The following is a 27,495-nucleotide window of genomic DNA, read 5'->3' as shown; positions in this document are numbered from 1 at the left end:
ATTTCTAACCTTCGAAAATTATCTGTGTTCTGTTGGGTTCTGCCATTTTTCTACCCTTAACTAATGCTGTAATTGTTTTTTCTTTGTTGGTGTTTAGAAGGTTTTACATCATATCTGAGTTTACAAAGTAGAGTAAGAAGAGACTTAGAAATGTATTAACACATTTGCATACACATATGCCTTTTATAATAATGTGAAGTAGAGTGAAATGCATTGCAATCAGGAGAATTGAGTCTTTGTGCACATTTAATTATCGAGTACTCGTCACGACTAATCTACTGTGTTCCACTGAGCAACAATCACTTAATGCTACAACCACTGTGCTGTTTCATGATTTAGCTGAAAGCATTTTTCCTGTTCAAAGCTTGCCAGGTATTTTTAATGTTGGCTGTAAAATTCTTATAATTGTTCTAAATACCCCCTATGTGTGCTTTGGGAATATCTCACTGCTATTTTCAATCATGTACTTGAACAAAACCTCAAATTACTGTTTGTCCTATTTGGTAAAAAACAAAACAAAAAAATGTTTGGTCTGGGGGTGGTATGACCTTCAGTGTGAGTAGTGCTTGTTTTTGAGAAGTCATACATTTTGAATGTGTCTGCTCTAATAAAAATTCCTTCAAGTGGTTTTATATCTGTGTGTTTCATTTTATAGTTAAAAAAAGCCTTTGTACAAGTAAAATTTGTAATTCTAAGTGGTCCATTAATTTTTTAAATTGTTCTTAATGGCGGTTAATCCTAACCTGTTTTTAACTTGAGGTTGTTTGTATCTTGACTGCCGGGACATAAAGTTCATTCTATTTTATCAGAAGAGTAAACTGTTTCCCTTGGGTCACAGGCACATTTGAGAAGGCATTCATCTTCTTACATGTAAAGGTTACCAATAAATAAATCGACACTGTGGTGGTTTAAATGGGCATCCTTAAAGCCCCCAAAAGCTAATGTACCTTTTAGTGTACCAGATTAGCACCCTTAAGGTACATGAGCCTTTCCTTGGTCTTGGTGACTTGTGTTTCTTTTATTTTTCCCTCCTTTACTACTTTGAAGCCTATGAATAAATTTTCATACTGAATACATTATCTTCTCGTGTGTATTGGTTTGTAAATTACTCTGTCCTCATATGTAATCTCTTTCCCACCCTTGAACAGTTTTTTGTTTTTGTTTTTTTTTAAGATTTTATTTATTTATTTGACAGAGAGAGACACAGCAAGAGCGGGAACACAAGCAGGGGAGTGGGAGAGGGAGAAGCAGGCTTCCCGCGGAGCAGGGAGCCCGATATAGGGCTCGATCCCAGGACCCTGGGATCATGACCTGAGCCGACGGCAGACGTTAACGACTGAGCCACCCTTTTTTTGTTTCTTTTGGTCTGGGCTGAAATGGGTGGCAAATGACGCAATATCCAAAACCACATTTCATGTTTTATTGCTAGAAATCTGGCCGCAGTTCCCCTTATCTTTTTAGGTTACTTAGTCAAGCTCTCCTTGAGTTACCTAGGAAGACATCAATTCTTGGGCTTCCCCGATACACACACAGACTAATCGGTAGAAGGCAATTAGAACCAAGATCTCCTGGTTTCTTGCCTCTCATAATTAAGCCTCAGAAGCAGAAGCACCCACTTGGGATCATGGCCAAACACTTAATTTTCCTTATCTATTTTTGGCATAGATGGAGAGAATTTGTCACAAATTTAACAATTCTCTCCCCTCATACTCTGAGTGCCTCGCCGATATTACTGATCGTGAAGAGGTAAGAAATAGAATAGCATTGCCCAGGGGCACCTGGCTGGCGCAGTGGGTTAAGTGTCCGACTCTTAGATTCAGCTCAGGTCATGTTCCCAGAGTTGTGAGATCGAGCCCCAAGTTGGGCTCCGTGCTCAGCTTGGGGTCTTTTTTTTTTATTTTTTTAAGATTTTCTTTCTTTATTTGACAGAGAGAGACACAGCGAGAGAGGGAATACAAGCAGGGGGAGTGGGAGAGGGAGAAGCAGGCTTCCCGCGGAGCAGGGAGCCCGAGGTGGGGGTTCGATCCCAGGACCCTGGGATCATGACTTGAGCCGAAGGCAGATGCTTAACGACTGAGCCACCCAGGTGCCCCAGCTTGGGGTCTTCTTGAGATTCTCTCTCCCTCTGCCCCTCCCACTCGTGTGCTCACTCTTGTTCTAAAATAAATAAATCTTAAAAAAGAAAAAAGAAAAAGGAATAGCATTGCCCAGGAGGGAGGATTATAGGAGCAGCCTTTCCCCTTGTCTGAGGGACCTCATTATTGTCCCATGTACTGCAGTTTGAGAACCATTGTGTGATGTATTCTGATATTCTTTCCAGTCCATCTTATGGTGGCATTCCTAGTTGGCACTACCCAAAGGTATATTAAAATTTCACAAATAGGGCACCTGGGTTGTTCAGTCAGTTAAGTGTCCATCTGACTCTTGATTTTGGCTCAAGTCATGATCTCAGGGTTGGGAGATGGAGCCCCAAGTCAGGCTCCACACCCAGCTTAAGATTCATTCTCTCGGGGTGCCTGGGTGGCTCAGTCGTTAAGCATCTGCCTTCAGCTCAGGTCATGATCCCAGAGTCCTGGGATCAAGCCCCGCATCCAGCTCCCTGCTTAGCGGGGAGTGTGCTTCTCCCTCTCCCATTCCCCCTGCTTGTGCTCTCTCTCTCGCTGTATCTCTCTGTCAAATAAATAAATCTTTAAAAAATAAAAAGATTCATACTCTCTGTCTCCCTCCCACCCCTCCTGCCCCCTAAATTTTTTTTCACAAATCAATTTTTATTATACACAAATAATCATATACATAAATAATGCAGTGAAGCCATAAATAAAACAAGTATTTATTTGATGTGGTCTTTCTTCAATATACTGAAAGTTACACATTGCTAATTTATGATGAATCTTTTAAGCATGTTTTAGGAATAATTACAGGTCACCTATTAAATTTATAGCAGCACCCAATCTTTATAGTGCACAGCAGTTTCGAATCCAAAGCTTTTGGGAGGAGAGAAGGGAGATTTAGAGACAGCATCAGTGACCATATGCTCTGCCACAAAGGGAGAAATGGCTTGCTAATTTTACATCCATGACATCAGATCAACATTTCCAAAGGACTAATGGCTTATGTTATAGACAGCGGCCTCCAGAGGACTCCTTGAGTGGCCCTCACTTAACATGCCCCCTGACAACCTCCCTGGCCAACTGTAGTCCTCCTCATGCAAGCTACGGAACAGTATTTTCAGGGCTAAGCATTCTCTGCCAGTGGGCCATAATTCACCCCGTCCCTTTGTATAGGTGTGACCTCAGAATTGCCTGCGTCTCTTCTGTAGAGCCAGAAACTTTCTTCCTGTAAATAACACATTTACACCTGAATTATGTTGAGGCCATTGCCTAGTTCTGTGCTGCTGACCCAGTTCCTGGAATTTTAATATTCACATAGTTGGTTAGTACCTGCAAGCTTCATCCTCTTCTCAAGTAAATATCCTTTACAGTCCTTTAAGATGATCTCTGGGTGTTTTGTTAATCCTACAATAGGCAGTCTTTTAAGTTCTTTACTGTTAAGAAAGTGGAGGCTCACCTAAGCCATAGGGATATAATATGGTGTATAATATAAGCATAAGTATCAACAGTACTTCCCAGGGTCATGTCTTTATTGCTTCTCCTGTTCCTTGCCCTAAAAGCCTTCACCTCCAGAGAAGGTGCTGTTTTCAAGAACAGATTTCTTTAAAGACATTGTAATTTGAGCCAAGAAGTTGCCGCAAGAACATGGTTGAATGGAAGGCTAGAAATACTTTACCGTAGAAGGGGCTACCTTTTGTGAGGCTTGAGTCACAACTCAGCCCCTCCCCATTATTTTCTTGGTTATTCAACTCAACCTTCCTCCAGAATGGAATCTTGTTTTTTACCTACCTCTTTTGTTGGGGATGTTAAAATAACACCTACAGCCTTGGATGTGCTATTTAAACCAATTACATATACATCCTGGACATTTATTTTCTAGCTAGTTTGCTTTCTGTATAGTATTTAACAATACCAGGGGGGAAATGCATTCATTGGTTCCACTGGACATACTCCAGCATACATTTGAACTGTTAGACCTTTCTAGAAACTTAGCATCACCTTTATAATAATGATTCTATCACTGAAATGAGAGATAAAACCCTGTTCGGGACTTCAGACACCTCTTTTACAATATATTTTTTTGTTCTAGCCAGGGTTTATCTTTTCCTACAGTGTAATGAAAATTCTTCACTGGTGACCTAGAAAGTGGTATTTGGATGAGAATTTGTCTCTTCTAGGTAGATATTGGTAAAGGCATTTTTCACCCTAATATCCAGTGGTTCCTTTCCTTGCCATTGTTAGGCATTACTGTTTGCTGCTGAGATAAAACTTCCTTACCTGTGAGAGCTCTAAAAAGTGATAAAAAATCCTTCAGCCCCAAGGGACTTCACAAAAACCATCTGCTTAGGCTATATAATATATATGTGTGTGTGTGTGTGTGTGTGTATATATAGCTATTTTGCTATACATTTTTGAAATGTCAACATACAGTAATAGTCACTCTCTGGTGGTGGGGTGACTCAGTGTATCATAGCGAATGCCTAGATTGTATCTCTTCCTCTTAAACTATTTACCTGACTAGAACCCAAAGTTCAACTGAAATTTTGTCTAAAGTTTGATTTTTTTACTTCCACTTCTTGTCATGGTCCATCTATGGCATGGGTTAGAAAAGAACTTTACAAGATGAGGAAAAAAAATACTATGTGGTGCAAGACACTAATATTTTAAAATGATACTTTGAAATCAAAAGTTGCAAAGGCAAATCAGGTGTTGGGAGAAGAGTAACATAAAAGATGTCAAATGGTGTGATAACAGAGGCCAGGACACCAGCATGTTGCTTCAGAGTCTTAAGGAACAAACCAGCCTTCTAGTGCTTTCTTTTGCCGCCTCCCTTGGAGGTACAGAAACTCGCAAGCCACAGTTGGCTGTCTTCCTGTATTCTGAGAAACTTCACAAGGATCACAGGGGTTGGTACAAGTTGCTTGATAATCTGCAGCGTTTTCTCTGCGATTTAGCTGCCTTTGTGTTAGCACATTTTCACATGTCGGTATGCAGATGGTCCCATCTTTCCCTCCTGCCTCTGAGGTTTGTGATCTATATTTTATTCTGATCTCTTTTCAGCCAGGTTGGGCTTTGAGGTCTTGGGGCCTTGTTGCTTTCTATTTGCATATACATTTTTATCCATTTCCCCAGGGCTATGGTAAAGGCTTAGCAGGATTATCAGTCAGCGTCACTGTGTTGTTCCTATCCTTAGAAGTTATGTACCCCTCTATTTAGATTTTTTAAAGTTTGTTAAGTGTTTGGAGTACAAGGTGGTATGTAGCTATGGATAGTGAAAGTGAAAAAGTAACTTCTCAAGCCTTATAGACCTGTATGCTGAGTTCATCTCAAGTTTGTGTGCATAGTGTCAAGCTCTAGGGTAAGAGAAATGCTGTCAACAAGGAAATTGGAGTTGCTGAGCCCCAGCCAGAACTTTAAGAATCTCAGGTTACTTTCTGTAAATGGAGGAATCTTTGAATCATTAAGAAAATCCCTGTTAGAGTCTTGAATTACTGAATGCTTACAGCAGTTTTGATCTGTCGATTATTAGCCATCCTAAAGACAGCTATATTTCATCTTTAAAGCCACAGTTTTGTAGCCCTGAGGTTCTTGGAGTAAAGACATGGTGGGGAGGGGTATCAGATTGAGAACACTTAGAATTGTCCCTGGTGGAATTAAACTGCTCAGTGGATCACATTTAGATAACCTAAGTCTGATTCTTGAGTTTCCAAAGAAGGCATTGTTCTTACCTAAGTCCTAAGCATTGTGCCTGCTGATACAGATTTTTGGTTTTGTGGGGTTTAATATCCATTTCCTATAGCAGATTCTATTCAATTAAATGTGCTGCCATCAGGTAATGCCTAATTAGAGACAATCTTTGTATCTCGGGATGTACTTTGAATATTCAGTTATCTTTTGATCAGGTGTTTGAGATTTTCTGTTAATATGACCATAATTAAGCTTTAAGGGCAAGACAACACAAAGTGTCTTGTCCTGGTCTTGCTTCACTACCCCTGGCAAAGGAGAGAGACAGCTTAATCACTTAAGATGCTGCAAAAGCAAAATCTGAAAAGTGCGATTTTAAGGCCCAGTTATGACTGTCAATTACACATCAAGATTATTCTTCTTGGCTTGTTATAATGGAGTGGGCTTGGAAACCTCAGCAATGTGATCACTGAATACATTGTAGCAATTTTAACCAAGAGGCTTAATACACTGGAAATGTTCCCTGGCACTGTGGTGCTCTCCTCCCTGCACCTCACTCCTCCAACCCTAGGACAGAAAATACTGACTTTTAGGAGCATTTTAGTAGACACCTGAAGTTTTGATGAAACGCTAGTTCTTTCTTTGAATTTTGAATTCATTTGACCCTTTTAAGGCTGATTATGCTGTTCAAAAATACTAGTGCTTCATAAAAGAAAATAGCTTTAGGGCTGGGGTGCAGAGAACAGGTTTTTTTTTTAGATTTTATTTATTTATTTGACAAGAGAGAGACACAGTGAGAGAGGGAACACAAGCAGGGGGAGAGGGAGAAGCAGGCTTCCCGCCAAGCAGGGAGCCTGATGCGCGGGGCTCGATCCCAGGACCCTGGGGTCATGACCTGAGCCGAAAGCAGACGCTGAACGACTGAGCCACCCAGGCGCCCCCAGAGAACAGTTTTAAATCACTGCCAGGCTTTTCAGAATTTTAATAATCCATTTTTGTTCATTTCTGAGCAAATACTTAACACTTGCTTTAATAACTCAGCAGTCTGATGACCAATAAAAATAATGCTGTGGGGCTCCTGGGTGGCTCAGTGGGTTGAGCCGACACTTTTTTTTTTTTTTTTTTAAGATTTTTATTTATTTTTTGACAGAGAGAGCAACAGAAGGAACACAAGCAGGGGGAGTGGGAGAGGGAGAAGCAGGCTTCCTGCTGAGCAGGGAGCCAGAGGCGGGGCTCCATCCCAGGACCCTGGGATCATGACCTGAGCTGAAGGCAGATGCTTCACCGACTGAGCCACCCAGGTGCCCCAAGGTTGAGCCGACTCTTGATGTCGGTTTGGGTCTCCGTCTCAGAGTTGTGAGTTCAGGCCCCATGTTGGACTCCATGCTGGGCGTGTAGCTTACTTAAAAAATTTTTTAAATATAAAAATAAGTAAAAACAATGCTGTAATTGCCAGGGATGACATCAGTGATGATTTGCTGATAACTTGAGTAGCTTTGCATTATATCAAGTACTGTAATTTTCATCATCTGTGATTTAAATAATTGATAGTAGATTAACCACATGCAAAATAAGTATTGAAGGGAAATCTCATTTTGTGAACAGCTCAAAGTGATTGGAGGGGGCACTATTTGAGGGTTATTTGTATTTTTATGCTTTGAAAAGCAAATTGTTTAAATTATTTTAATTTAAAAATGGATTATGGCTGGTATACTAAAAACTTGTAGGATCTTAGGTAAGAGCAGTCACTAATTCAAAGTGAAAGATTGTATAGCAGTTTTCACAGGCATGGGCTACAAATTAGTATTGTCACCTGGGGAGCTTCCAGAAAAATTGAATATTAAATAAAAGACCGAGGCATTGGTGTTGTGCTTAAAGCCAATGTGTGGCCAGAATTAAGAACCACTGATCTAAAACTAAGTGATAAATTTTAAGTCTGCAAGCACCTGGAAAGGGTGGGGATGTGAGCTCTGCTTTAGATTCTGTGCCAGCTTCTATAGTGACAGTCTTATATTGAGGTCTCTATTTTCTCTCAGTTCTTACTGAGTAGTCTAGAGGCAATCAAGAAACAAATTACACTTTCAACAGCTTTTTATGTGTTATGACAAGCAAAGGCATGGGATTTTTTTTTTTTTAAGATTTATTTATTTGACAGAGAGAGACACAGCGAGAGAGGGAACACAAGCAGGGGGAGAGGGAGAAGCAGGCTTCCCACTGAGCGGGGAGCCTGATGCGGGGCTCGATCCCAGGATCCTGGGATCATGACCTGAGCCGAAGGCAGACGCTTAACGACTGAGCCACCCAGGCGCCCCAAAGGCATGGGATTTTAAGATGGTACTAGTTGAACAACAATGCCATTTCACTGATTTTATTGAGATACTATGTTTTGGTACCTTCCCCCCCACCACAATATTGTTTATACAATGGAAGTATAAATCAAGGGCACAAAAGGGTGCCTTTTATCTTGAAAAAAACACTTGCTCTCTCTGTTACTCATATATTATAAGTATGTATTTTTAATATTTTCCCATACTTTTTATTGTAGTGTATGATGTGTCATTAAAATAGAATCTGTGCCAGCATATTTGAGTTTTTAAAAATGTCATTTCTAAGGACATTTGGATGGGAAGCAGTTCAACACAGGATGGACTCTTAATGAATTAAAATTCATTATGAGGTGGCAGGAATCATACACTCCTACTCCAGACTACATCGTGTGCCATCCAAAAGGGAAATTTTTTTAAATTCCTACTTGGGAGTTTCTCTGCCCTGGCTAAGGCACCTACATTATTCACAATCACAGGAACCTAAAACCACTGTTTTAACACTCAACATTGGCAGCAAGTGGAAAATTACAGTGAAATTTACGCATGAGTTCAGCACTGCCATTCTTATGCAAACTAAACAGTGTTATAAGTTAGAGCAAATTCCAACAGAAATTGCAGGTTCTTCAGATTTTAGGGTGAAGCAGGCATGGAAAAGTCCTCTTTCACCCCACTCCAGCCCCAGTCCCAGGCAGCTGCAAACCCAAATCTGCCTGGGCTGGGGAGACTTTGCCCTTTTTTAAAAAATGCTCAGGAATGGACATGATACAGCTCCTCTCAGGCCCCCTTTTCATCATCTAACAATGATCACTGCCAGGAGCTCCCCCTGCCCCCCGGCCTCCCAGACCTACACAGCAATTTCAATCCGTTTTCTCCAACTTAATAGAGTTAGAGGTCAGGTAGGCCTTATTTGAAAGTGATCAGAGAAATAATGTATGGGGAAAGCTCTTAGTAAAACTGTAAATGCCATTCAAATGTAAGGCATTCATAAAAATATTATGTGCCTGACAAATTGTGTTAAGCTTGTTCCTGCCAGAGAAGAAAGTTGAAGACAATTCAGAATTGAGGAACTACTAGTTCATTTTTGTTTTAAGCTAATCAGTGGCCACTGTTAACCGAGGGGAACAATCTATATTAGCAGTGCGGGAAACATCCCGCTTCACTGACCCTCTACCTCTTTTCCTTTTCTTCCTCCTTTCCATTTGTAGAATGATTTGAGAATTGACATAAAAGGTAACTTCCTTATTTACTCTATAGCCTCTTCTTGGTTGTGTGAAAAACTAAACAACCATACAAATATTAAAGGTTGTAAATACATATGCATATGCAGAACTGGCAAGTAATTTGACAATTTCTGTAACTCAGATCTGTACATTGTAAGGTTCAGGTCTGTTGTAGAGACTACAGCAAAGATCATAACTTGCAACAGAAGGTGAGGGTAAGGGTGAAGCAGAATGAGCTATACTTTAGCAAGGTGTATTCACTTTCTGTTTACATTTTGCAAAATGGAGATTATGGAAAATTTAGTGCTCTTATCAGTAAACCATGTCAGACCTTGTATATTATAGTTGCAAACAAAGAAGTCAGTCCCGGGGCACCTGGGTGGCTCAGTCGTTAAGCGTCTGCCTTCAGCTCAGGTCACAATCCCGGGATCCTGGGATCGAGCCCTGCATCGGGCTCCCTGCTCGGCGGGAAGCCTGCTTCTCCCTCTCCCTCTCCCCCTGCTTGTGTTCCCTCTCTCGCTGTGTCTCTCTCTGTCAAATAAATAAAGAAAATCTTAAAAAAAAAAAAAAAGAAGTCAGTCCCTGAATCAAAATGTATATACCTGCCATTCTTTTCATTTTTTTTTAAACTTTATTTATTAGAGGGAGAAAGAGACTGCATGCAGGAGCAGGGGGGATGGGCAGAGGGAGAGGAAGAAGCAGACTCCCCGCTGAGCCGGGAGCCCAGTGCAGGGTGGGGTGGTCTTACAACCCATGAGATCATGACCTGAGCCGAAGGCAGGTGCTTAACTGACTGAGTCACCCAGGCACCCCCTGTAGCTGCCATTCTGATAAAGGTATTGTTTATTGAAACAATAACCAGGAACTGTCTGAAAATTTACCATGGAGTCTTAGCATGAGAAGGACCTTGTATGGTCAGTTCTAATAATACCCTGTCTTTGGGCAAGTGGGTAAACAGCTAAGCTGTCTACCACAGATACTTACTTTTTCCACATTGCCATGGATGGAGATTCTATCACCCATGCCAGGGTAGAATTCCAGAAGTTACATATATATATATATATATATATATATATATATATATATATATATATATGCACACATATATAGCCTATATATATATATATACACACACATATTTAGCCTATATATATATATAGGCTAAATCTCTCCTACTTGAATTTATCCCAGTCATTTTTTGATTGATTCAGAGTTTGAAAGCAGTACCCCACTAAATAATTATTTAATAAGTTTTAATGAAAGTGATGAGTCAAGAGGTCTTATCTATACTTTTGGTTGATTTTTACCTTTTTAAACTAAAAAATCATTTTCCCTATAATATTGATAAAAGGTACAAAAATTCAGATTGAAATACATCCAAACAGACATTTGGAGAACTTTGCAATCCCTAAGTAGTCTTGCTTAAAATGATTATTTGGGGTCAGGATTATTACATCTTTGGCTTTTAAATAGATCATTGAAAGGAAGGAAAATCCTTGAGCCTACATACTTTAAAACGTTCTGGGCTAGGGAATTATCTTTAAAAAATAATGGAAATATGTATGTGGATATTGGTTCCTATCTTTTTTTGACTTAAATATATGGCTGTCTCAAACATGATAATATAGTACCATCAAAGGAGACTATCCCAGGGGCGCCTGGGTGGTGTAGTGGCAGTTGGTTAAAAGTCTACTTTTGGCTCAGGTCATGACAAGGTCCTAGGATCAAGCCCCGCCTCAGGCTCCCTCTGCAGTGGGGAGTCTGCTTCTTCCTCTCCCTCTGCCCCCACCCCACCCCCATCCTCTCTCTCTCAAATAAATAAAATCTTTTTTTAAAAGCATGTTATCCTGGGGCACCTGGGTGGCTCAGTCGTTAAGCGTCTGCCTTCGGCTCAGGTCATGATCCCAGGGTCCTGGGATCGGGCCCTGCATCGGTCTCCCTGCTCAGTGGGAAGCCTGCTTCTGGCTCCCCCACTCCCCCTGCTTGTGTTCCCTCTCTCGCTATCTCTCTCTGTCAAATAAATAAAAATCTTTAAAAAAAACATCTTGGGGTGCCTGGGTGGCTCAGTTGTTAAGCATCTGCCTTCGGCTCAGGTCAGGATCCCGACGTCCTGGGATCCAGCCCCGCATTGGGCTCCCTGCTGCGAGGGAAGCCTGCTTCTCCCTCTCCCACTCTCCCTGCTCGTGTTCCCTCTCTCACTGTCTCTCTCTCTGTCAAATAAATAAAATCTTTAAAAAAAAATAAATGTGTATTGTCCTGATTTAAGGTAAGAAAACAGAGTAGAGGCATGGCAGCTCAGCTGGAGAGTGGTGGGTCTCAGAGAGGAGTGGTCGCTGGCAGGGAGGATGGTACTGGAGAGCTGGCCCACATCCTGAAGGTGCAGCTTCCCGTATCTAAAGCAGCTCCCTGTCCCCAAGAGCATTACTGGTTCACTCAGCTCACAGTTTCAGAATGGCTTCGGTTATTGCCTTTCTTTAGTGTACTTGCACTACTTAGCTACCTTGCAATTCGTCCATTCCTCTCAAAGAAAAGCAACAGAACAATAGCTTGATTAATCTTTTTAAGATTTATTTGTTTATGTGTGTGTGAGAGAGAGAGAGCGCATGTATGTGAGAGAGAGAGCAAGCATGGGGTTTTGGTGGGGCAGAGAGGGAGAGAGAAACATAAGCCGACTTGGGACTGAGCAGGGAGCCCGAGGTAGGGCTCTATCTCATGACCCTGAGTTCATGACCTGAGCCGAAACCAAGAGTCCGGCACTTAATGGGCAGCACCACCCAGGACCCCCAAGCTTGATTAATCTTAAAATACAAGAGGAAAATCCCAAAGTGGTGAATGAAATAAACATTGAAGATTTGTGTCTTACTGAAGCAGCTTATTGTCGGTGTTGGCATTCTAAGACTTTCCTGCATGTGATGGTTCACGTAATAAACACAATGAATTGATAGGAGATGATGTGGGTCTACTAATACTGAAGAAGAAAAAAGTATAATAGTAATGAATTAGAATTGAATTCAGTTGTATGCTGTAAAATCGTATAACATTTTTTTCGTTCTTGGTGTATAGAAGATCTTTCAAATGGTGGTCTTAATTATTGCTACTGGTTGAGTGATTATTTCTGCCAATTTATTTTCTTGCTACACTACTGTTTATATTTGATACTTTGTATATTCAGTCATTTATATAGAAATTAAATTGTACAATTCTTTCATTCTTACTTCAAAGACTTAATGTATCTTCCTAAATAAATACTCTTGGTTTTAATTGAGAAAAAAATCTGAGTTTTTGGCAATGGGTCCAAAGCTATTCCTTTGAATATCAATATTTTCATAGAATCTATACTTAAAATTTTTCTCCCTACACTATTAAGTATATTATTTTTCAGATCTCTTCTGTTTTGATCATTTGAAGTGATTTTTCCTCTTTGACCTTCCACACACTGTTCTTTTCAGATCAATAAGAAAAATATTGCTCTCAAGAATTACCTGAGTTTGCAGGGCACCTGGGTGGCTCAGTTGGTTAAGCGACTGCCTTCGGCTCAGGTCATGATCCTGGAGTCCCAGGATCGAGTCCCGCATCGGGCTCCCTGCTCGGCAGGGAGCCTGCTTCTGCCTCTGACCCTCCCCCCTCTCATGTGCTCTCTCTCTCTCATTCTCTCTGTCTCAAATAAATAAATAAAATCTTTAAAAAAAAAAAAAAAGAATTACCTGAGTTTGCAAAGAGATAAACACTTTGCTTTATGAAGATTGTGTCTAATAAGTGTGAATGTCCCAATTTCAGAAAAGGCATGAACTGGATATAGAAAGTTCCAAAAGGGAACCGTTATTTACATTATAAAAGATTTGTTCACTTCATAAAAGGCTTGTTTGTGTCTGTTTTGTATTTGTATATGTATCTGTATCTTGAACTCTGACTCAATGACAGGGTAGGATGGGGTAGCAAGAATACTTACACTAAACTCATGAGCTGCTGCTGCATTTGAAGGTCAATTAGAAATAAAGTATATCTTAATTCATGTGAAAATGATTAATAGTTCAGTGTTCAAAATTGTATACATTTTTCTCTTTATAACACTGTAAGCCAAAAACATAAAATGCAAAAAAATTTGCAAAATAAACTTCTTGGAGAATCTTTAAAAAACAAAAAACAGAGTAAAGCCTCAGTGAAATAAAAAGGTAAGGTAAAATGGAGCTCAACCTTGGAACTTGTAGATTCTAGAACTTCTAGAACTTACTTTTAAAAAATTATAAAAGTGGGGGGCACCTGGGTGGCTTAGTTGTCTAAGCAACTGACTCTTGATTTCAGCAGGGGTCGTTATCTCAGGGTTGTGAGATCGAGCCCTGCTTCAGGCTTTGTGCTGGCCGTGGAACCTGCTCGGGAATTCTCTCTCTCCTTCTTCCTCTGCCCCTCCCCCCATCTCCCTCTCAAATAAATAAATAAATAAAATAAAAGGGGCATTAGAGATACAGTGTGTGAAATGGGACTTTTTGACAGTAGGCTCTGAGAAATCACAAAGGATGTCTTTCCTGTTAAACCAAAGAACTACAGCTTTTCTTTGTAGAAATAGTTGATCATCATTAAAGACAGCCATTCTATTTCTCTATACTTACAAGTAATTACTTTCCGTTCAGAAGTAATTTGCATTCTGCTTTGTGTTCTCTGGTAAGGAATTAGCAAGATGGTCTTCAGTAGTTGTTGTGTGATAAATTAAATATTCCCAATCTGACCTTTGGAGTGTGTTGCTGTGATGGTGATGGTTGAGATTTTGTGGAAGAAAGAAAAATGGCAGTAAAAATACTGTTTTTCTAGGATTTCTTTTATTTTTTTATTTTTTTTAAACTTTATTTTTTATTATTATGTTAATCACCATACATCATCAGTTTTTGATGTATTGTTCCATGATTCACTGTTTGCATATAACACCCAGTACTCCATGCAGTACGTGCCCTCCTTAATACCCATCACTGGCTAACCCACCCCCTCACCCCCTCCCCTCTAAAACCCTCAGTTTGTTTCTCAGAGTCCATAGTCTCTCATGCTTTGTTTCCCCCTCTGATTCCCCCCCCTTCATTTTTCCCTTCCTACTATCTTCTTTTTTTTTAACATATAATGTATTATTTGTTTCAGAGGTACAGGTCTGTGATTCATCAGTCTTACACAATTCACAGCGCTCACCATAGCACATACCCTCCCTAGTGTCCATCACCCAGCCGCCCCATCCCTTCCCCCCTCCACCACTCCAGCAACCCTCCGTTTGTTAACTGAGATTAAGAATTCCTCATATCAGTGAGGTCATATGGTACATGTCTTTCTCTGATTGACTTATTTCTAGGGTTTCTTTTAATTTAAACATTTTAAAGTAGTAGGGTTGGCCTCAGAACAGTTGTCTCAAGCATCCCTTCCACTAATCTTCACTAAGTCAGCAACCAAGAGCCTACTGGAGTTTGAGTAGCCTAACAAGGTTTTCTCCCCTCCCTGGTACTCTTGTCTCTCTAGGGGATTGTCAGATGTGCTTAAGCAAGAATTCTGAGCTCAGTAGAAGCGTGGACAAATGTGATAAACTGACTTTTCCTCCCTTTTTCTTGGTCAGTGTGCTGGAGAAGAGAAAAGAGTTGGTACACGCACAGTGTTTGTTGGCAATCATCCAGTTTCAGAAACAGAAGCTTACATTGCACAAAGATTTTGTGATAATAGAATAGTCTCATCTAAGGTAAGTTGTTTTTTTAATTCAATAGATGCGTGTAGTGATTCATATAGTGAGCCAGATAATGCACTTGTGCTTCCAAGGAAGCTGGTTTATTTATATAGGCATACATGGATGCGCACCTATACCGTATACCAACTGTGGTAATTATTCCACCAAAAGGCTGTTTTTCTTAAAAAGTATCACTCTGTCTTGTTATAGCTGAAATATTAGTCACTTGCTTTCCATTATCATTCCTAGTGCCTGTTGATGATACATATTACGTTAAGCCTTAAAGGGTGCTAAAACTAGGAATTATTGACTTGCCCAAATCTTCCTGAATTTCTCTTAAGTGCTTGGACTAGGTCCTAAATAATTTACATTCTTTTGGAGGGTTCTATCCTAGAATGACATTTATATCTCTTTCTGTTCCACTGGGGAGCTCGTCAAGTACACTCCTGGCCTGACCATTTACTAGCTTTGTGACCTTGGCCAAATTAATCTCCAAGTCTGTATGTCCTCAACAGTGAAATGGAGCTGATGTTCCATACGTAAAAGCATTCTCTTTGGTCCCTAGTACCAGTCGTCTTCATTCTACTAATATTAGCTTGCTAATCTTTACCTTTGGCTGACCAGGTTAGGTACTAGGTGCTAAATGGCAGATAATTGATAGATTGACAGATCTTGATAGATTTTCCTTACTTCACGTAGCCTGGCAAGGCAGATATAAAATGTTAGTGACAATTGGATCACTGCAAGTTTGCAAACACCTAGGACCTGAAACAAAATTATGGCCTTCCTTTAAAAATTTAACATTTGGTTTTCAAACACATGTGTGATTTCTCTTGAGCTAGTGATGTATACAGATTATACTTAAGTAGGAGATTAACATGTAAAATATGGACAGAATGAGTGAAAACTGTTGCCTGATGAGCATGTATCTATTGGCCTATAGAACACTCTGTCTTTGGATAAAATGTCTGTTATTTCCTGTTCATCTTGAATCTTATGGCAGAAAATCTCTCATCAGCCAGAAGTTTTCATACCTGTGCCCAGGATAGTGACTAGTCCTTTGATTGAAAATTGTAACTCCCCTGTAGGATCCAAGACAACAGTAGTAGTCCTTTGACTCAGAATCATAGACGTATAGAACTGAAAGATCCTGCGAGATTATCTGTTCAACTTGCTGACTCTACAGATGGAGAAAGCAAACCCAGAGAAATTAAGTTAGTGCCATGGTCACCAAGCAGAGTGAGCGATAAAGTCAGGAGCAGAACTGCTTTATAAGGTCTAGTGGCTCTGAATAAAAAGCCCTTTTCACGTCATTGTGCTATTGGGGCTCCTTTCTCTGTTTTCTCTCACATTTTGCATCAAAATCTAAAATACTTTCTAGGGAAGTACTGTTTTCCATAGTGTTTTATGTGGAAGATGATAATGTAACACACTGATGGGAAAGTGACTTTGTTGAACTAACTATAACCATTTTGTTGTAATATACTTGACGATTTCACATTGTAAAAGAACTAGAACACTCTGTTTAATTGTCAAATCTTTTCATATTTAATATATTTCTCGTATTTTATCTAGCTTCAGTTTTGCCAATAGGCAAAACGATACATTAGGATATTTTTTTAAATAGTTAAGAGCTCATGAGGCAAATAAAGTTTGTTTCTGAACAGATTTGCATATATGTCTCTGTATCTGTATATATCTTTTAGAAATCAGAATAAAGAAGTGAACATTTGTACATTGAATAGACTAACATTTCTCTTTTCTCTGTAAATATTATATGTTTACAGTTTTGCTAATTTACCTGTCATCTAGTTTACCAGTGATCTGCTTTTTCCTAAAAGCTCTAGCGCAGAAAAAGAGGAATTGACAGTATACTAACTTCAGAAAAAGAATGAAATCTTTTTTTTTTTTTTTTTTTTTTTAAGATTTTATTTATTTATTTGACAGAGAGAGACACAGCGAGAGAGGGAACACAAGCAGGGGGAGTGGGAGAGGGAGAAGCAGGCTCCCCACGGAGCAGGGAGCCCGATGCGGGGCTCGATCCCAGGACCCTGGGATCATGACCTGAGCCGAAGGCAGACGCTTAACGACTGAGCCACCCAGGCGCCCCAAGAATGAAATCTTAATACAATGAATAATTAGAAGAGGATAGCATCCAGTGTAGTGGTAAAGAGCTTCATCCTTGTAGACAGAAGACCTGGGTTTGAATTTAAAGTAAGGCATCGAACCCTTCTGTGTCTCAGTTTTCTTATCTGTAAAATGGAGATATTAACAGTACTTACCTCAGAGGCCTGTGGTGAGGATAAAGTAAAGTAATCCACAGTTTAAGCACTGTGATTGGCTTATAGTAATGACTCAGTAAATGGTAGGTGGTATTGTTAAATTATATTTCTGTGATTAGTATTACTACAGTCCTGAGCAGTACTAGTGATTGCCTCAGTCTCATGTGTTTTGATTGATTGTGTGGAATGATCTCTCTTTAAAAGAGGCCTTTGGGTCCATTCTGGAGAGAACAATATTTTCATAATTTTTTAAATTTTTTTTAAAGATTTTATTTATTTATTTGACAGAGAGAGAGAGACAGCTAGAGAGGGAACCCAAGCAGGGGGAGTGGGAGAGGGAGAAACAAGCTCCCCGCTGAGCAGGAAGCCCAATGTGTGGCTCGGTCCCAGGATGCTGCGATCATGACCTGAGCCGAAGGCAGACGCTTAATGACTGAGCCACCCAGGCGCCCCAATATTTTCATAATTTGAACTTTTCCTTCCTCACATTGTCTTTTGGCTGTTTGTATTTTCACCAGAATCTTTTAATTGAAGTAATGTACAATTTATAGCATATGTTAGCTGCCTTCCAACTTCGTAGCAAGTGTTGATTTCCTTTTTTAACCCTTTGATGATAAAAATACCTTTCCCTTAATAGGTGCTTTCTGTTTACCAATGCCACCAGTAATTCCCAGTAAAGACTGGGAATAAGTCTTATTAATGCAGGGAACACTGAAGATAAACACTTTGACCTACCTTAAATTTTACTTACTGTTAAAATTAGTCTTGGGGTGCCTGGGTGGCTCAGTCGTTAAGCGTCTGCCTTCGGCTCAGGTCATGATCCCAGGGTCCTGGGATCGAGCCCCACATCGGGCTCCCTGCTCTGCGGGAAGCCTGCTTCTCTCTCTCCCACTCCCCCTGCTTGTGTTCCCTCTCTCGCTGTGTCTCTCTGTCAAATCAATCAATCAATCAATCAATCTTTAAAATTAGTCTTCTTTTCTTCTTGGGGAACACAATACTTTCCATAGAAAAACGTGTTCTCTGCAAACTTCCTACTTTAATACAATCAGCAGGAACCTCTGGGAATCACCAGAATTTTGTAGCTGGTATGAAATTTGGAAATCCCCTTCTGTAGCAAAATGAGCACTGATTGCTTGCTGCTAGGATCTTTAGTTTCCGTCATATTTCCCCGTTACACATTTTTTTTCTTTAAAAATTCAGAGCCTCAATCTTGAAGGCACTTTAGTGGGTTAAGAATCTGTGAGCTCCACCTAACTCTTTGAAGGTATGCCCAAGGTTAAATTTAGAACTCCTATGTGAAAGACTGTCTTGAATTAAAGCTTCAAGCCTAAAATTACACTAGCATTCTCCCTCATTTTTAAAACTCAGATTTTCAGTAGAATTTATTGGACATCTCTTTGAATCTTTTCAAACTCCCTGGACGGTACCTTTTTAGCTAAAGTTACTAAATCCTAGTGGGGGAGTGTCCTGGTAACTCCCTTTACTTAAACTTTCGAATTTATGGGAGAAAGAGTGATACTTTAAAAAAGAGAAAGTTCTGCTTCACATGGGTAACGAGCAGTGGAGTAAATGGCCAACACTTAAGATCAAGATTTCTTGTGCCTTCGATGTACCAAACATTGTTCTAGGCAGCTGTGGTAAGAGGGCTTATGATATGTTCCCTGACCTCTTAATAGCTTATGACCTGATACAGAAGAGGGCATATAGCAATAGTTTCCTATAATGGTAATAATCAGAGTTCCCCAAGGAAGCAGTTAATTTAATAAGTTAAAACAGTGGTAAACAAACAGTGGGGGCCTAGAAACAACAACAAAAATGTTCCCTTTTGATGTATTAACACCCCATAGAGGACTCTTAACAGACCCTAATGTTTGTTTGTTTAATTAAAAACCCCTTAGTTAGGGAACAGAAGGTCAACAAGGCAGAAACTCAGCTGTTAGCTTGTTGTGGGAGTTTAGCTTATTGTTTTAGAAAATTGATCTTAAGTAATTGGGACAGTTAAGTGCTGATCCTGGACTACATCAGCTTCAACGTGACTGGATCAGTGGTTTTGATCCCTTTTGTTTTTGACTACAAGCTGCCTGGGAACCTGATAAAAAGTGTGGATTCTCTTTCCCCAAATGATGCATATCCACACAGTTCTTTATTTTTCATTGTTGTTTATTAAGATTTTAAATTCCAGTATAGTTAGCATACAGTGTTATATTAGTTTCAGGTGTACAATATAGTGATCCACCACTTCCATATACATCACCCAGTCCTCATCAGGACAAGTACACTCCTTAATCCCCATCACCTATTTCACCCATCCCCCCACCCCTTCCCCCCAGTAACCATCAGTTCTCTGTAATTAAGAGTCTGTTTCTTATTTTGTCTTTCTCTCTCTCTCTTTCTTTACCTTTGTTTTGTTTCTTTAATTTTACATATGTGTGAAATCATGGTATTTGTCTTTCTCTGACTTACTTCACTTAGCTTTATACTCTCTAACTCCATCCATGTTGTTGTAAATGGCAAGATTTCATCCTTTTTATGGCTCAGTAATATTCCATTGTGTATATATACCACCTCTCCTTTATCCATTCATCTATTGATGGGCACTTGGGCTGCTTCCATAGTTTGGCTTTTGTAAATAATGCTGCAATAAACATAGGGGTTCATGTATCCCTTTGAATTAGTGTTTTGTATTTTGGGAGTAGATACCCAGTAGTGCAAGGACTGGATCATAGGGTAGTTCTATTTTTAACTTTTTGAGGACGCTCCATACTGTTTTCCACAGTGGCTGCACCAGTTTGTGTTCCCACCAACAGTGCAAGAGGAACGGTTCCTTTTTCTCCACATCCTCGCCAATACCCGTTGTTTCTTGTGTTTTCTGTTTTAACCATTGTGACAGGTTTGAGGTGATATCTCATTGTAATTTTGAACTTCATTTTGAATGAGCTTCCTTGAGGCGCTTCCATGACTCCTGGGGGGGAAGAATCTTCTAGGTTGGCTGTTGGTTGTAATGCAGCTCCTTTACTGAATATTTTTGCCTCCATTTATCTTCATTTTCCTGGGATTCCTTAATTTTTGAGCCCATAAGCCTTCTAAAGAGAGGTTAGTAGTAAATTCACATATATTGTGTCATGCTCTGCAACTTTGGCATTTCAGTCACCTTACCGAATAGATACTTTCTCACCATATTTGTGGTGGAGATCATTTAAGTATAATTTAGATCTTTTAGGTTAAGAAACCTTTCTTTCTGGTTTCTGGTCTTTATTAAGATATCTAGAAAATGCATCTTCTCTTGGTGATTTTTTAGATGACCTCGTCCTTGAGCTTAAGATATTAGTGAGAAAGTCTCGGTGATTCAACAGTTGGCCCAAGAGTTTTCTTCTCCTGCCCATGTACTATTTAGCATTGAACCTTTAACCTGTTACCATTTACCAAAGCCCAGTGTGGTATGTTGTTGATTAAAGTGAAAGCCCTCTATGTCCCAGGGTTATGTGTACACCTCAGATGTCATGGAGGTGGGGGTGATACTGATAGGGACAGAGTTATATCAGTGATGATGATCCAGACTCCAGTAGTTAGCTTAGCCAGAGGAATTAATTTGTTCGTTCATTCGTCCAACTAATTTATTGAATGTCTGTTTTGTGTCTGCTAGGTGTTGGGGGAAAAGTAATATTACCTGTCCTTATGAGACTTATTGCCTATTGAGGGAGCAACTTTAATAAAAAATGCACACATCTATAGTTATTCACTGTATCGAGTATTGTCAAGGAAGTATAGGATGACCTGAGAACACCTAACAAGGAACCTAATTTAGATCAGGTCAGGGAAAGCAAAGGTTGGGGACTAGATGGCCCAATCGTGATGCTCCAGATGAAAACTTCATTTCTTATGTAGTATACCTCTAAGTGTATGCTTATTTGTATGTGTGAGGTCTGGGTTTTAACATGTTTTCAAATTACTGTGATAGTCTGGCCCATATGAGTTGCTATTAGGATTTTTCAAGTTTCCTTTCTAATAATACTTTTTTTCCTCCTCCCATACAGTATACACTTTGGAATTTCCTCCCAAAGAATCTGTTCGAACAGTTTAGAAGAATTGCAAATTTTTATTTTCTCATCATTTTCCTTGTGCAGGTAAGAGCTCCATAAACAACCACTCCCCTTTTAGAAACTTAATTACTCCAGGGGCACCTTGGTGGCTCAGTCGGTTAAGCGGCTGCCTTTGGCTCAGGTCATGATCCCAAGGTCCTGGGCTCGAGCCCCACGTCTGGCTCCCTGCCCGGCAGAGAGCCTGCTTCTTCCTCTCCTTCTGCCTGCCACTCTGCCTACTTGTGCTATCTCTCTGTCAAATAAATAAATAAAATCTTTAAAAAAAAAAAAGAAAATTACTCCAATCAAATTTTTCCCCCCAAAGAAATTTTCAATCCATTTCTTAAAAAAAAAAAAAAAAAAAAAAAATGCCCTGTGTGTAAAAAGGTGTTTCAGGGCTTGTTTTAATAAAACTTTTTAAAGTACTAATATTACAGTTTAAGATTTACATGATTTTATATGTTTCCAAAGTAGCATTTTTATTAGAAAACCTGTTGAGAATTTGTTACTTTCTTTAAAAACTTTCATGGATTTCATATCTTTGTTCATCCTAGAAGGACATATATTGTGTACCATTAAATATAGTGGCATATATTAAAATTGAAAATAGTTCAGATTAATAGTTTTACTTCATTAAACACCAGATTCAGCTTAATTGAAAATTTATCACTTTTCTTCCTGATACCAGTTTTGCTCTTCCTCATTCATTTACTTTTAAGTGTGAAAGCCTGGTAGACTTGATCTTCTCTATGTTCCTGCTAATGTTTTTTTTGTGTTTTGAATTTTAGGCATCTTAAATTGCCTCTTCCATCTTTTAAGTCTATGAGCTATTATAAGTTTTCCCTCACCAGAATTACCCCCAGAAAATTTTATTACAGTAAGGGTATTTTTCCTCGTTTCATTTTTTAAACGAAGCAGAAACATCCCAATGAAATTGCTCAAATCAAATGCCTTGTTAATGTTAAGTGCTTCTGTTTATCCACTTTGAGGCTTTGAGTAAATGGTGCTATAATTTAATTTAGCCCTGCTACTTAAAACCAATCTGGGTTGTGATATGGAAAAGAGCTAATTTCAGTCTTAAATGATGGGTCATTTGAAAAAGAGCTACTCTAGTGATCCGTCGTAAGATATCTTACAAAACAGCATAAAATAAACTGCATACAAAATTATGCTCAGAAGAGTCATTCTTTGTCGCATGCCACGCAGTTCAGTTTGGTTCAGCGAATGTATACCAAGCACCTACTGTGTGCCTTGCAGTATCCCAGATAACAAAGATTCTAGCAGATACAATGACGATCAAGATATGGCTTTTCTGTCCTTAAGGAATGTATGTTACAGTCATGTATCCATTTAATTTAATGTGGTACAAGTCATAAAAGTAGCATGAGCGACATGCTGTGTGGATACAGTGGAAGTTAATATGTCTTTCTAACCAAGAGGAGCTTAAGGAGACTTCAAAGACTAGATGATATCTGAACTAAACCTTGAAAGATTAGCGCAAGTTAACCTGGTGAAGAATGCCAGATGGGTATCTCAGGCTGTGCACGAAGGCCCACAGCCACATAAAAGCCTGTGTCTCTAACTCGGGGGATGTGGCAGAGCCCGGCCTGGGTGGGGATTAGAGAAGAGAGCGAGTTGTGGGGTCAGATTGAACTCATGGTCCTCTGTCCCTCAGGTCTAGTCCTCTCTCAGTATTTGTTGTTTTAGTGAATGACAACATCTACCCAGCCGTGTTCACCAGACACTTAGAAGTCATCTCTCATCACCCCGACAAAAAATTCCTTGCCATTCCTACCATTTTAACCCTGAACTATCCATGGAAGTTCTTTCCATGTCTGCCGCTGCCCCCCTTGTCCAAGCCATCATCTTGTACTCGCATTATGGACTCCCCGCTTACATTCTATTTTCCACAAACTGGGGAGGATGATCTTCTCAAAATGTAGTTCTGTTCATGGGACCTCTCCTTGCCTAAAAGCTTTAGTTTTCTCCCACTGTGGGATAAACAATGAGCTCTAGCCTAGAGGACCCTGCTTGGGTTTGCCTCTGTCCCCCTGTCCAGCCCCATCTTGCACCACACTCTGTCCTGCCTTTGGCTTCCTTTATTTGTTTACCTGTGCCCCCCCACCCCCGCGCTCCTACCATAGAGACATTGTATATGCGGTCCTCTGTGCTTGCCTGAAAGCTCATACTTCATCTAGTTAACTCAGCTTTACTCTTAAGATTTCAGCATTTCACTTGGTTGACTGTTTTCCCGTAAGCTGCTAGCTTTACGAGGGCAGGGACTATTCTCTATCTTATTTAAAGCAACATCTCTAGAGCCTGGCTAATGATAGCACAGGGGCTGAAAGAACGGTACTCAACAAAGAGATGGTAAATGATTGGTTCTATTTCATGGAAGGCGTTAATCCAAACTGGAATGAAACCTAAGCCTGAATTAGAACTGTTTCCTTACACTAACTGCTCTGTGGATGGCTTTTGTTTTAATGAAAGTCAACATTGACCCTGTTACCAGGATATGTTTTGTCTGTTTTTCTACCTGAAATGGTTGTAGCATATGAGTCCTGCATATAAGTGAATGGCTTATTTTCCTTTTACGTTCAATTTAATTTCTTTACCTAGGTCACAGTAGACACACCGACTAGCCCGGTTACCAGTGGACTTCCACTTTTCTTTGTTATAACTGTTACAGCCATCAAGCAGGTAAATTTCTTATTTACAATTATGCCTGCATTTCAGTCCCATCTGCTTTGAATTTCATTGCCAAAGGTCCTTTTTCATATTTATATAGTGGGCAGCATCCTTGATGGATTTAGTTTATATTTGATTCCTATTGAAAACATATTAAAATGACCATAAGGTACATCTTTAATTTCTTTTGCCCCTTTTTTCCTCAGTATTTGTGTTATGGGGTTGTAACCCTAAAAGAAAGAAGGTAGAAGGTACAGCTCAGTCAGGAAATGAGAGGCGAATTTTTAATGTGTATAAATTTTTTTCAGTGTGGCATATCTTTCTGAAAAATTCCCATTCTAGTGAATTTTTCTTGATGCCTAAAGCAGAGAACTCAAGAGCACAAGTACTTGATAATTTGTTGTCTTTCTTCGCTGATGCTGCCAAAGTGGGTGGTGGGCAGAGGTGGCTTTTATTCTTGTTTTTCATCAAAGCTGACAATTGCCATGGTTTCTGATGCTGATGTCTTTGAAGTATTTTGACCATTCTATATGATGGTACCTTTGAAAAATTCCACATAAAATTGAAACTGCAAATGGGAAACTGGAGGTAAAGGGTGGGTAGCAACGTTTATCATGTACTGGGACAGTCCACAGGACCTGACTAATTGCAAACATACTTTTAGACAGTACTTACCAAAGAGCTTTAAAAACTATCCTCAAGAACTTCGAAAATGAAGGTCTGTTTAATTTTATTTTGAACAAGGTTACCTTTCCTCTTGGGGTTATCTGGTCTTCTATCTTGCCTACCAGAAACTGCAAGAATATTTTTTCAAGTGTTTGGTTGCTAAATAAAGACTTTTGGAATGTTCTTTGCCTTAGGCTGTTAGGATTATTTTCTTTAACATCATAGAATTGCTGGTTCCAAGAATAGCCTGTATGGTTTACAAAAGCTCTTACTGATTCATTTTACTCCCTATACTAGTTCATGTTAGGGCCTTTCTTTCCTCACTGACATCACAGAAAGTGCCATAGGAAGTGATAGCCTAGCATTGTCATAAAGAGGGACAGAACAGGAATGAATATAGCACTGGAGAAAAAAAGTGGAAGGCGATCAAGAGATTTTTTTCAAACAGTTACATTTGAAAAGGTACAGACATTATTCTCAAGAAAAAAAGCAATGTGATGTAAAAAAGGAGAAGAGGTCATGCTCAAACAAATGAACATCCTCCTTCCTTAGTTCTTTTGGCTTAAATTTACTTCATACAAAAAAAACAAACTAAAATGAGCCATTAGACCTTTCCCTGATTACTTTTAACTCTAAAAAATGAATACCAGTTTATGATTTCCTTTACCACCAAATCAGTGGAGAAGTTGACCTCCAAAACTTATCATGGATTCTATGCCAAAATAATCCTAACTTGCCTTTTCTATTCTCTTTGCCTGGGGAGGAATTAGATTTCCTCAGCGATGATCACTCCCAACAGTCTACTACAGAATAATATATTTAAGTGATTAGAGCTGTAAGAAAATAAAACCCAGAAAAAAAATTGTCACATTAAAAAGTAGAGAAATTAACATTAATTTGAATAAGTAGAATTAGAAGAATAAATTATAGCTTTTCACAGTTGAAGAATATTAAGGTTCTGATGCCTGTGTTTTCATTGATACTTCTCTGTAGAATGGAGAAACCTTTTAACACAGTAAATATTTACCTAAGGGGTATTTTGAAAATGTGTCTTAGTTTTTGCTGTAAAAATGAACAATGTTGTCTTTTTAGCACTGTGAGTTGAGATTAATTCTATAAGTATCAATATCTGCTGGTGACTCATAGAGGGAGCTATAGAAATTTATTAACAACTTCACTGCATTATGTGAGCTTGACTGTAGTTATTTTTATTCTAGGGATATGAGGATTGGCTAAGACACAGAGCTGACAATGAAGTCAACAAGAGCACTGTTTACATTATTGAAAATGGAAAGCGAGTGAGAAAAGAGAGTGAAAAAATCAAGGTATTTTTGTGGTTCATCTTTTTTATTGTGGTAAAAACACAGCTTTTTAAAATACACAGTTTAGTGACATTTAATACATTCACATTGTTATGCAAACTTCAACACTATCTAGTTCCAGAACATTTTCATCACCCCAAAAGATAACCCCCATAGGCATTAAGTAGTCATGCCACTTTCCTCCCTCTCCCAGGCCCTGGCAACCACTAATCTTCTTTCTGTCTCTATGGACTTACCTATTCTAGATTATTTCATGTAAATGGAATCAGACACTATGTGGCCTTTTCTGTCTGCCTTTTCTTACTTAATGTAATGTTCTCAAGGTCTGCCTTCTCTTACTTAATGTAATGTTCTCAAGGTCTCTTCCTATTGTAGCATATATTAGTAATTCTTGCTTTTTATGGCTAAATATTCCATCATATGGCTATACCATCTTTTCTTTATCCATTCATCAGTTGATGGACATTTGGGAGTTTTCCCACCTGTTGGTTATTATGAACATTGCTGGTATGAACATTCATGGTCAAGTTTTTGTTTGAACACCTGTTTTCAATTATTTGAGATATACACCTAGGAGTAGAATGGCTACATAACATGGTCGTTCTACGTTCAACTTTTTCATGAACCACCAAGTGGCTGTGCCACTTTACATTCCACCAGCAATGTATGAGAATTCTAAGATAGTATTATTTTTTACTATCAACCGAGTTATTTTTTAACCCAAATTAATCATTGTTGATTATTACCTAATAAGATCCCAGTTGATTAAGATTTTAGACCTGTCCATATCAGACAATATGTTTTGTTCCTAACAGATTGTATTTTTTTAACAGATTGTATTTTAATTGATAATAAACCTTACTTTTTTAGAGCAGTTGTGGGTTCACAGCAAAATTGAGGAAAGTACAGTTTTCACATATACCCCCTTTTCCCACATGTGTACAACTTGCCCCACTATCAGCATTCCATAGTGGTATTTTTGTTGCAATCCATGAACCTACACTGGCACATCATTATCACCCAAAGTCTATAGTTTTCATTAGGATTCACTCTTGTTCCAAATTCAGTGGCCTTAGACAAATGTCTAATGACAAGTATCCACCATTATTAGTATCATACAGACTCGTTTCGCTGCCCTAAACATCCTTTGTGTGTGCTTTGCCTCGTCATCCCTTCATCCCGCCAACCCCAGGTTACCACTAATCTTTTTACTTTCTCCATAGTTTTGCTTTTCCATAATATACTGTTAGAATCATATACAGTATGTAGCCTTTTCAGATTAGCTTCTTTAACTTAACAATGTGCATTTAAGTTTATGCCGTGTATTTTCATGTCTCGATGGCTCATTTCTTGTTAGCGCTGAATAATCTTCCATTGTCTAGATGGACCAGTTTATGTATTTCACCTTCTGAGGGACATCTTGG

General features: G+C 39.2%; 1 protein-coding gene across 5 annotated transcripts in view; it reads left to right on the top strand.

The window, feature by feature from the left end:
• ATP11C (ATPase phospholipid transporting 11C) overlaps window positions 1-27,495 on the top strand; it is a 174,255-nt gene that overhangs the window by 64,963 nt on the left and 81,797 nt on the right. For 4 of the 5 annotated variants that reach the window (XM_035009419.1, XM_035009404.1, XM_035009418.1 and 1 more), the window contains exons 1-5: window positions 4,994-5,135; window positions 14,930-15,049; window positions 21,351-21,440; window positions 24,015-24,095; window positions 25,967-26,074. In XM_035009419.1, coding sequence (XP_034865310.1) covers window positions 5,100-5,135; window positions 14,930-15,049; window positions 21,351-21,440; window positions 24,015-24,095; window positions 25,967-26,074 — 435 coding nt within the window. In that variant the 5' untranslated portion in view covers window positions 4,994-5,099. Of the gene's footprint in view, window positions 1-4,993; window positions 5,136-14,929; window positions 15,050-21,350; window positions 21,441-24,014; window positions 24,096-25,966; window positions 26,075-27,495 lie in introns of those variants that run through there. The other variant, XM_035009413.1, reaches the window with a different exon arrangement.

This window comes from Mirounga leonina, unplaced genomic scaffold (genome assembly GCF_011800145.1).
Source record: "Mirounga leonina isolate KUSES-001 unplaced genomic scaffold, KU_Mleo_1.0 Mir_101664, whole genome shotgun sequence".
Classification (NCBI taxonomy): Eukaryota; Metazoa; Chordata; class Mammalia; order Carnivora; family Phocidae; genus Mirounga; species Mirounga leonina.
Note: the sequence above shows the minus strand (reverse complement) of the source record. Positions and strands in the feature narration are given on the sequence as shown.